At 38.2% G+C, this 12,417-nt stretch overlaps 1 protein-coding gene across 1 annotated transcript; it reads left to right on the forward strand.

The window, feature by feature from the left end:
* The first annotated feature begins 6,191 nt into the window (after positions 1–6,191).
* Positions 6,192–7,478, forward strand: LOC130562284 (uncharacterized). Its single transcript, XM_057347204.1, has one exon. It carries the CDS (start codon positions 6,538–6,540, stop codon positions 7,405–7,407), a length of 870 nt encoding a protein of 289 aa, XP_057203187.1. The 5' UTR covers positions 6,192–6,537; the 3' UTR covers positions 7,408–7,478.
* Positions 7,479–12,417: the final 4,939 nt, after the last annotated feature.

A 12,417-nucleotide genomic window follows, 5' to 3' on the forward strand; every position in this document is an offset into this window, starting at 1 on the left:
TCAGGTAAAAGACATTACTTCTATACAAACTAACTATTTTTATAAAAACATACATGACAGTGAAGTCTTTGACAATGTGTTCTTAGCTTTATTTTATGCTTTTATGTTAGTTTGAAGTATTACAGTTTTTGTCCATTGCTTGAACACTTTTTGCAACACTTCGGCTCATTGTGTCAAAACTTTACACACAAACACACAAGACACAACACTGGGAAGTAAACCATTCACATCTATGTCGAATTGAAACTCTGCTATCAAAACCTAACAATCCTTTGTCAAAATCTCACTCTGATGGCAAAATGATACACACTTGCATCATATGAATAAACTTTCAGATTAGCAGCAACACACTAGTGTACTTTATATAAAACACTGCAGTCTTTAATGTTCACTGTTTTTATTCAGTTCATCAGTTATCATTCTGTGAAGCTCAATGCAACACTTACAGTTTTTGTTATGTTTCTTCTCCAACAAAGGTTTTCACAACAACCAAAAATGAAAGTACCGAAAGGTTACAAATGGCATCACCTCAATACTGTACATCACAGTACTACACTTTACAGTACAGTACAGTAAATGCAGTAATGCAAAAATAAAACCAAAAATACACTACTGTAAATGAAAAACAGGCCAATTGTGTGTGGGTGGGATTATGGATCCTGCCGTCTGTTTGGGTCTGGCCACGGGATCTCATCAACATCACAAGCGATATTTTCTCCTGCTAAGCAACGGGGAAAATATCGCCTTGTGTGCCGAATCCATCCATGGATTGACCTTACCTCAATGTCTCCGCATGCCTCTTCCATTGCCTGTAGAAGAGGCTTGCGGGCATGTGGTTGGCGGTCATATACGTGCCATCTCCAAGCGGAAAAAATAGGGTTTAGAAATGGTCAAAATAGAATACAGTCTGGAGTAGAGAGTTGAGGACATACCTGTTTTCCAGTCTGAATGTCCTTATGATGGATGCAACTGTGAACCGGCTTAGATGTGGGTGGACTCTCTGCCCAGCTTCCCTCATTGTCAGGCCATGATTTGTCACATGATCCACCAAAGTTGCTCTAATATCATCTGAAATACTGTTCCGTGCATAGCCTCTTCGACCACGTCCTACTCCTCTCTCTCTTTGTCTTCCTCTACCTCTTGCTCTCCCTGCCTCCATGCTTGCAAAGTTCTCAAAATGGCTCAACTGAGGCCTATTTATGGCTGGCTGATTGGTGTTCAGTTTTGTAAGTAAGATTTTTCAGGTGTATGTCTAAGTGTTTTCAATCACCCAATGTGTTTTGTATTTTGAATAGATGTGTTTTCCCAATGGTACCCATGAGATTTCATTTATGAACGAAGTGTCTTATGTGTGAAATAGTGTGTAGTGTGCAGAAGCAAGTGTGTTGCAGAATTGCAACTAAAGTGCAAAGCAGCGCTTTTGTTTAAGGTATGGTTACACTGTGTTTAAGGTATAGTAACAAAAGCTTCAAGTTTTGTTACTTTGGTCAAAGCATGTGTCTACAGTGTTCAAGCAATGGGCAAAAACTGTAAACAATACTGGTAGGGTTTGAGAGGAAAGTTACCATGGCAACTTTTGTGACAAAAGTTCAACAACCTTATCACATTAAATAACTAGTGTAGTTTTAGTTTTTGTTAATATTTATTCATAAACATTTACTGTAGTTTATTTCGTCAACTACAAAATGCCTTCATTATGCTAGACGTACCAGTTCGTGGCTGGTATTGACGTCACGATCTTTAGCGTTGTTTACCATGACTATGACCAATGACTGTGGCATTTTTTCATCCACAAGAGCGTAAAATCTGTGAAATATTGATATATAATTCATTGTTTACATAACATTTCGCCTGAACAGCATGCCCTCCATCATTGTTCTATAATAGAATTCAATCTCAGCACTGTTTATGTCGTAAAACTTTAAGTAGTAGTAAACGTTAGACTCTTGCAAACACATGAGCCCACCCCCAAAGTTTGTTTTTTAAAACAGGGTGGTAGTTTTACACATAATATCCAAACAGTGCAGTGGAAAATGATGATGTCCTGAAAAGCATAACCTTCATTCTCTCGTTCCCCCGCCAGTCAATGACTTTATGGTAAAGTATTGACAGACAAAATGTGTAGCCAGTGAGAAGACGTTTCCAACATTGTGCATGATGTTTATTTCCGCGTGTGTTTTTTTTCTTGCTCTCTGGACCATTCAAAGGCTAAACAACCTCTGACGAACCTGTTACTGACGATTGACGTCGCTGCTATGCTATATTATGCTATGCAATATTTTATAATGTATATTTATGATGTTCAACATAAAAATGAATTACCAACGATAATGTAGCATTTTAATGCAGTAGGATTGAAATTAAGCTTGAAATTAAATTAACGAAATCTGCCGTAATCATTCACTTCCTAAATTAGTATGGGGCAAATAGACTATATATCCACACAATTATAATCTACAGCAGAAAGTATGGTGGTTTTTCTATTACAGCATTGGGTTTTTCTATTACTGATTGAGTTTTTATATGAAACAATGCATTTAAACTGGTTATAGGTCTCGCACACTAACACAGAAAAGGCTATGAGTCTCATAGCAAAAAGACTATGATCTCATGGGTCAAAGGTTACAGGCCAAGTTGAACATCAAACAGCACCATAAGACATATTTTGCATGCAAACGCTTTGAGCACACACACAATATGCATTCTTCACAAGAGATCTGGTCTAAAATGCATGGTAGTTTTTGAAGTACATGTAAGCTAGGGGTAGTAAATGACAATATGACATACATTCGCATTTTAGAGATGGATGTATGTGTCTTTCATACAGTAGCAACTGACAAAATGACATACATCTACATTTTAAAGATAGATGTATGTACATATATTTTTTAATCCTTTAAAAGGTTTCGCCACAGTTAAAAGTTAACGTAAGAAGTTTGATATATAACTGTGGAAAGTCAAAAGAGGATGGGCAAACAAAAATAAGTGATGTCATGTAGAACCTGATTGGGAGAAGATGATGTCAGGTAAATATGATTGGTTTAAACTGTGATAACGACTTGAGAACAGTGTATAAAAGATGGAGTCAGAAGTGTATTTGTTGGGCATCTTCAGATGAACTCTGTATGTCTCACTTTGCTTGCTTGAGCAAATAAAGATTGAAACCTCTTGAAACCTGGCTCTCTGGTCTTCGTGAATTCTTTCTACATTGGTTGATCAACTTTTCGCCATGACAAAAGTGCTAGACAAAAAAACAGAACGAACAATGTTAGAAAACTCAAAAATAGTGGATTAAAGTATAGGATGCTTTGATTTCCTCACACTTTTCAAGAGAATATCATTACATGTTCAAGACAAAGTTCAATATTTTTATAATCACTTCTTTATACAAAGAGCCTTGGGAAAACAAGAAATACAGAATGTCAGTGGATAGAGACACACAAAATGTGGGTGCATCAAAACCAAATGTTACACTATTATAGATTGATATGGCCCCTAAAATAGTGAAAATCAAACATTAATTCCCCTAGTTATTCTCCCATTTTCGTCTCTTTCTCAATTTGTATATGCTCCCACTTGGCCAATGAAAAAGAACCAAATTCCCAAGTAGAAAGTTCTTCTGGCTCACTTGTGGGCCACAACATGTTAGTTTCTGGCTCAGTAGCGGCTGGGTCCCCGGCCCAGATCTGGCCCACACACTGATACACTGAATTCACTCAACTTGACTCAGAGTCATCTGAACAGATTCATGTCAACTTGATGATGTCAAGATCTCACCAGAGGAGAATTAAACACAACCACTATTAACATCTTCACTTATTACAGACACCACTTTCACTTTATCTCATATGTGTATAAAAGATCTTAGTGAGAATGAACAGGGTTTTGATCTAGTTTATATTTGATTGAGAACATGTTGGTTTGACGTCACCATTATGGTGATCAGTGTTTATCTTAGTAGGGCTCTTGACTTTCATTAAACAACTTTTGTTTTTTAACAGGTGCAGTTGTGTTTTACTCAGACCACTTGTGCATCTGTGAAACAATGGTTCTAAAAGACGTTTTACACTTTCAACTGATATGACTATATCATGTTGTAAAGCTGTGGTGTTGTGACGAAAATGCCTTGTGAAAGCCTTTGTGTGTGTGAAACAAACGTAGTTCATACGACATATCATGCACTGTATTAACACTCAGAGCAGGTGAAAAGTTTCATTTCGCAAGGAAGTGAGACATCAGCACTCATCATACAAACCTCAACTATGGTGACAATAGTCAAGTTCTGGTGCAAATGTATACATGCTGCAGTGCATGCTGGGAGTCATGGATGAGTTTCGTGCTATGAGGTTACCCAGCATGCACTGCAGCATTCTGTTATTTTTGTACCATTCTTGAGATTAATAGTCTGATTGTTGATTTCTCTGTGTATAGCAGGCTATTGGTTTGAATTTTTTTGTAATACTAGAGCTCAGGGCTGCATTCATGAACTTTGAGAGACTAAAGATAAGAAGTCATGATATGAGAGTTGTGTCTTAAATGCTAGGTTGGAATTCAGTTTGTTCTGTGCTGATCTTAGCATTTGGTCACCTTCTATTTTCTTGACCAAAGTAACATGTGTTCTAACACTACTGTAATGGTCAGGAAAAACAAATATCAAAAATGAAGAGTAAAGTGCTTAGTTAAATGACACAATGATCACCATAATGTTGACTTCAAGCTAAATATTTTTCATGAAATATAAACATGTTATTTCTCAACAAGATATTTTGTACACATGTGAAATAAAGTGAAAGTGTTGTGTGTAATAAGAGAAGATGTTAATGGTGTTTGTGTTTAATTTTCCTCCGATGAGATCTTGACAGATTTAATGTTCATCTAAAGCTGCCCTTAAGTCTGTTGTAGATGTAGAGCACTGAGCAGTGTTCATTTACTCTGTAACTTAACTCAGTTAAAGCATCAAGATGACTCTTTTCAGATGATTTAAATGAGTCAAGCTGAGTGAAGGAATCTTTTTCACGGTTCAGTTTCTCCTTCAATTTTCACAAAGTGGGCCACAGCCCTTCATTCAATAATGTCTGGGCCACATTCATTTTTCTACTCACAATCAAATAGCGGTGTGTGGACCACATCTGGGCCGAGGACCCAGCCGTGTATCGGGCCACAAGTGCACTTTGCTACCTGGGCCATTACAACCAAATAAAGGAATAGAAATTGGATGGACCAACATGTGTAGGGCCTGTTTATAACCTAACAAACAACATGACAAAGAATGTCGGTCCCCTTCTCTATATGGTGTTGCATACAATAGGCCATATTAATATTTTGTGGGGAACCAAAACTTAACAGAAAAAAATGTTTAAAACAATGTAATACAATACAGTTATGATTTCAGTGTTGGCTTATTTTGTAAACTACACAGTACTCAAGTTAAAGTTAAACAGTCAAGTTGAATACTCAAATTTATCTCAAGTTAACAGTTTGCAAAATGTAGACAATGTGAATCATAAAAAAAACAAAAAGAACAAATGTATGCGACTTATATATTTTGCAAAGGGCCATATAACTCACCTGTATGTGTTTCCTTAAATTTGTGCTTGAAGTCTATGATGCAGACAGCGTTTTAAGTTTTGGTTTGCACAGAATACATACAAACGTGTAACCATTACTGTTTGCTTCTTTAAGAGGCATGAACTTGGACAAAGCCCTAGGGCAGTTAATCACTGCGGTCAAGCCAGCCGCGGTTTGAAAATACACGGTCAAGCCAGCCACCGTTTAGATTGGGATGTGCAGATATTGAGTGGTTTACGGTAAATGCCAGGAAAGCCGTTTCAAAGCTTTATTTAAATGAAGAGGATTCGTGTTTCTTCCTAGCAAACAAAGGAATGTCCAAAATGTCCAAAATGTCCACTGCTCCGGGGGTACGTGTGTTCACTACTCTCTGGATGGGTTAAATGCAGAGGTCACATTTCGTTGCCTTGTACATGTGCAATGACAATAAATTGAATCCAAAATCCATCCAAAATCCAAAAGACGTCTTTTCTACGTCGTTGACGACGTTGGAAAGACGTACCCTGAGGAGCCAGAATGAAAGATTTATGACGTCTTCTGAACGTCTGTTATTGAAGTCCAGGTGATCTCTATAATCACCTCTATAATTGCGTTGAATAATTAATTTACATCTGCTTCCTGTTTCCTGCATCGCTGCCGGCAGCTTGTTTGTATCAGTGCTCTTATCACTTCGCTCTAATATTAGTGTATTTTATTTTCGTTAATTATTATTGTCGTTGCTAACTTATCCTGATATATCAATAACCCTGTTCCTGTTATTTACTTGGAAGAGTCTAAACCAAAAGTGATAGTTAACTTAACGCCGTTAGCATAGCAATAGCGTGTTAGCTTGCTTTCTGTTCACACTGTGGAATATCATCTTGCCTCTGGTTTGTCTTGTGTGCTAACTGTTTCTCTTTTTAAGCGAGTATACTACGATCCATCGAGCAACCTTGGTAAGTTGGAATTGCACTTCAAATCCGGTGAGTTATGGCTTCTATTCCTATTATTGTTACTTGCACCTCATGTCATATGTTTAGCTTAGCCTTCTCTGTCAGCTGCGAGGGCTTTATATGCGATAAATGCAGGGAAATAGTTAGGCTGACAGAGAAGATCTTAGAATTAGAGTCTCGCATCCAATCTTTATCTGAGGATAGTAAGAGTTTAACGACGATAGAAAACACTTTGGATGCGAGCAACATTAGCGCACACAGCTCGGTTCCGGTTGAAAATCCCCCGCAGCTGGGAAACTTCGTGACTGTGAGACGGCGTAGTCGCAGGACAAAACATCACTCGACCGTTCCGATTACAGTCTCGAACAGGTTTGCCCCGCTCAGTGACGCACCGACTGAGAAACCTGCTGAAAGTGCCCTAGTTATCGGTGATTCTATTGTTCGGAACGTTAACATAGAGGCACCAGCCACCATAGTCAAATGTTTACCGGGAGCCAGAGCGCCTGACATCAAGTCAAATTTAAATGTGCTGGCTAAGGCTAATCGTAAATTCAGTAAGATTGTCATTCACGTCGGCACAAATGATGTTCGACTCCGTCAATCGGAGATCACAAAAGATAACATTAAAGAGGTGTGTGAGCTCGCAAGCATGATGTCAGACACTGTAATATTCTCTGGCCCCCTCACTGCTTATCGTGGTGATGAGATTTATAGCAGATTATCATCACTAAATGGCTGGTTGTCTGAGTGGTGCCTGCAGAATGATATAGTTTTTATAAATAACTGGAAGAGTTTTGAGGGCAGACCTGACCTGTTGAAACGAGATGGTCTCCATCCCTCCTGGGCTGGGACTTCCATCCTGTCTAGAAATATGGCAAAAAGTCTTAATGCTAATGCTAAAACTTGACTCGCTGGGGCCCAGGTCAGGGAGCAGACAGTATGGCTTAACCAACTGTCTGCTTGCCGTCTCACGTCGCAGAATACACAAAATGTACAACATGTAGTAATCCGTTCTCCCAAACATCACAAAATAGAGACTGTGTCTGTCCCCCGGATTAGCAAACATAAAATAATGCGTAAACCTCTTGAAAGTAATTTAATAAACGTTAAACAAACTAAACATGAACAAAATACAGATAATCAACTGTTACGACTCGGATTGCTAAATATTAGATCTCTCTCTAATAAAGCACTTTTTGTTAACGATATGATAACAGATCATAAAATAGACATGCTCTGTTTGACAGAAACATGGCTAAAACCAGATGATTATATTGCTTTAAATGAATCTGTCCCCCAAGATTATTATTATAAACACGAGCCTCGTCTAAAAGGCAGAGGGGGAGGTGTCGCAGCACTTTACAATAACTCTCTTAGCATTTCCCAGAAGTCGAACTCTAAATATAATTCTTTTGAAGTCATGGTTCTTCATGTTTCAACACCTAATACTAAAGATAAAACTCTTTTTAAATTGATTCTAGCTATTGTATATAGGCCTCCAGGGCACCACACAGATTTTATTAAAGAATTTGGTGGGTTCTTATCAGAACTAGTACTGGCCGCAGATAGACTCCTTGTCGTTGGTGACTTTAACATCCACGTAGATAACGTTACAGATGCCTTAGGAATGGCTTTCAAAGACACTCTTAACTCCATGGGCATTAGTCAACATGTGTCAGGACCCACTCACCTTCGTAATCATACTTTAGATTTAATACTGTCTTACGGTATAAATGTGGACGACGTTAAAATCCTTCAGCAGAGTGAAGACATTTCGGATCATTATCTGGTATTATGTTTGCTTCACTGGCCTACGGCTGCAAATAAAACTCATTGTTACAAATATGGTAGAACAATAACTTCAACTACCAAAGATGCGTTTCTCGATAATCTGCCCGAATTGTCTCAAATCATGAGAAATAACGTTGAAGATCTTGACATTACCACTGAAAATTTTAATTCCACCTTCTCGGTAACGCTAGACAAAGTTGCTCCACTACGTTTAAAGAAGATTAAAAATGGCAGCCCCACACCGTGGTATAATGAACACACTCAGGCTCTAAAGAAAGCGGCCCGAAAAATGGAGCGCAACTTTAAGAAAACTAAATTAGAGGTATTTCGTACAGCATGGAAGGATAGTATTCGAAAATACAGGAAAGCCCTAATAACTTCTAGATCCGCCTACTTTTCATCACTAATAGAAGAAAACCAGCACAACCCTAGGTTTTTATTTAACACGGTGGCTAAATTAACAAAAAATAAATCGTCAGTGACTTCTGATCCTGTATATCAGCATAGCAGTGATGAATTTATGAACTACTTCACATATAAAATCCAAGATATTAGAGAAAAAATTATAACAATGCAATCAGAAGTGAAACCCGCTGAACAAACTAACTACAGCGCCCTTAAGGAGAAAATGCAATTATTTTATACCGTAGATCAAGATGAGCTGTCTAAAATTATTAGATCATCTAAATCAACAACATGCATACTAGACCCTATACCTACAAATCTACTGAAAGAGATGCTCCCAGAAATTATAGATCCTCTTCTTGGTATTATTAACTCATCTCTGACATTAGGACATGTGCCTAAAGCATATAAGGTGGCTGTTATAAGGCCCCTTGTCAAAAAACCCCAACTCGACCCTAGAGAACTAAGGAACTACAGGCCTATATCGAATCTACCTTTCATATCTAAAGTTCTGGAAAAAGTAGTTTCAACTCAATTATGCTCCTTCCTCCAAAGGAATGACATCAATGAAGAATTCCAGTCTGGATTTAGAGCATGTCACAGTACAGAGACTGCTTTGATCAGAGTTACAAATGATCTGCTATTGGCGTCTGACCGAGGTTGTATCTCGTTATTGGTGCTGCTAGACCTTAGTGCTGCATTCGATACCATTGACCACAGCACACTCCTACATAGACTCGAAAATTATGTCGGCATTAAGGGAATAGCTTTGAAATGGTTTAAATCTTATTTATCCGACCGTTTTCAATTTGTAGCAATAAACAATGAGGTGTCACGCAAATCGCAAGTCCAGTACGGTGTACCACAGGGCTCAGTCTTAGGGCCTCTGCTCTTCGCATTATACATGCTACCTCTAGGAGATATAATAAAGCGACACGGAGTTAGCTTTCACTGTTATGCTGATGATACTCAACTTTATATTTCCTCGAAGCCTCATGAAACACAGCAGTTCCATCGAATAATGGAATGCATAGTCGATATAAAAAACTGGATGAGTAACAACTTTTTATTACTGAACTCGGACAAAACGGAAGTGTTACTTATTGGACCGAAAACTGCTATAAGTAACAACCAAGAATACTGTTTAACTATTGACGGATGTTCCATAAAACCCTCGTCGTCAGCAAAGAATCTTGGCGTTCTATTCGATAGTAATCTGTCATTTGAGAGCCACGTCGCCAACACCTGTAAAATTGCGTTTTTCCATTTTAAGAATATATCTAAACTACGTCATATGCTGTCAATCTCAGATGCAGAGAAGTTAATTCATGCATTCATGACATCAAGACTAGATTACTGTAATGCACTGTTAGGTGGTTGCCCTGCAGGCTTATTACAAAAACTCCAATTGGTCCAAAACGCGGCAGCTCGAGTTCTTACACGTACAAAAAAGTATGAACATATTAGCCCGGTTCTGTCAACCTTGCACTGGTTACCTATAAAGCATCGCGTTAACTTTAAAATCTTGCTTATTACCTATAAAGCCTTACATGGTTTAGCTCCTCAGTACTTGAATGAACTCCTTTTGTATTACAGTCCTTCACGTGCATTACGCTCTCAGGCGTCCTGTCAGTTGGTAATACCTAGAATTTCAAAATCAAGTGCAGGTGGTAGATCCTTTTCCTATCTAGCGCCTAAACTTTGGAATAGTCTTCCCTGCACTGTCCGGGAGGCAGACACACTCTGTCAGTTTAAATCTAGACTAAAGACGCATCTTTTTAATCTTGCATACACTACTCTTCCATAATATAAATCTTCAGAGGGTTTAGGCTGCATTAGTTAGATCAACCGGAACCAAAAACACAACTGATGTACTTGTTGCATCAAAGAGTACAGAACAGTACTCTACTCTCAGCCAGTCTTGTCTCATTGTTCCAAGGTTACCACAGCGAGCAGGATGCAGTTCATGGCCTGACCTGATGGTAGAGCGGAGAATGGGAAGTGGGGACCTGACAAGAGCTGAGATGATAGAGCTGGATAAAGAAGGACGCGGTCTCTTGACATGTCTTCACCACAAAACTTCAAATGCTATTAGATTATTAATGATAATCTTAAACTATAATTTATTTTATTATTAAGTTTATTTATTTTATTTAGCCTTGTTGTGCAAGTTCTCTGGAGCTTGTGCAGAGGCAGCAGCTTTTGCCAGAGGGGAACTGGAATCCCCTGGTTGGGCCTGGGTTCTCCTGAGGTTTTTTTTCTCGATTAGAGTTTTGGGTTCCTCGCCACCGTTTGCATACTGTTTTTGCACTATCTGCCTGACCGGGGGGGCTGCTTTAGAATCTTAAAGTTTTACTTAATTAATATTGCATATAGGAATTTATTATCTGTTATATTTGACCTGTGCTTCTCTCTCCTTTATCCTAAATGTGTGCTCTCACTGAGCGTGTGTGTGTGTGCGTACTTGTCTGTGTACGTACGTGTGTGTGTGTGTCTCTGTGTCTGTGTGTGTTGGTGTGTGTGCGTGTTGTGTGTGTGGAGTGTTTTGTGTGTGGGTGTGTCTGTCTTCTGTGTTTTCAACCTTTTCTTGTTTTTGCAGGTACAACTTTGATTGTTTTGCTTGTAGTCAATGTGTCTCATGTACAGCTGCTTTGTAACAATGAAAATTGTAAAAGCGCTATATAAATAAAGTTGAGTTGAGTTAATGTTGAAGATTAATTAAAGCACCACTATTGTGAGCAGTGTCTGCTTTAGTTGTGCTGTTAATACTTGGTCATTACATGAATCCTCTGTCAGTATAGACAATAGTGTTTTAGAAATAACGCTTGTTCGTCAATAAAGAAAGAGATGATGAAAAGAAGTTAGAGTTGCTTTTGTAATATTTAGTTTTATAAGTCATATTAAAATGTCAATATTTGGTTAGATAAAACTACATCATACATGACTGATGTGAGTGCTGTGGCTAGCAAATGCATAAGCATTGAATCAAAATGATCTACAATTCTTCCTTGACACACTTAGTCATCAACACTCATCATACAAACCTCAATAATGATGACAATTAACAAAAACTTAAGATAATCAGATCAATTGCAATGCATGCTGGGAATCATGAATGAGTTTTGTACTATGATGTCACCCAGAATGCATTGCAGCACGAAGTATTCTTCTGTTGGTTGTCACCATTGTTGAGTTTCACAGACCAATTCATCATGCCTTTGTGTGTTTATTTCCTCATGCAGTTCAATTGTTTTAAAATATATTTAAAAAAAAAATGTAAAGAAATGTCACAGACATATTGCTTTAATCTCATACGCATGAGAAAATTGATCTGCCAAAATTTGCACAACAACACAATCATAAATAGTGAGCATATTCAATTCTCCATGAAAATTTTCACTTGCTGATTTCATTGTAATTTAGTTCTATTTCATTTCAGTCAACATGCCACAGTATGGGTCAGCCTAGCTAAGGATGAGCTGTCAGGAGATGGTATATCAAATTAGCCACGCCCCGCTTGCAACCCTGGCTATAAATACGGGTGTGAACCACCACCCATTCTCTTTTTTGCCTCCTAGCTATCGATGCAAACTGTTCACGGTAAGATTTTCTGCATGTTCTTATGGTATTTAACAGTCAGGAATATCTTTGAATATAAGATTTGAACGAGCACATTTGCGCTCGTTTTTTGTTTGGTAAACATACATGTTGTGAGAATATC

This window comes from Triplophysa rosa, linkage group LG1 (genome assembly GCF_024868665.1).
Source record: "Triplophysa rosa linkage group LG1, Trosa_1v2, whole genome shotgun sequence".
NCBI classification, from domain to species: domain Eukaryota; kingdom Metazoa; phylum Chordata; class Actinopteri; order Cypriniformes; family Nemacheilidae; genus Triplophysa; species Triplophysa rosa.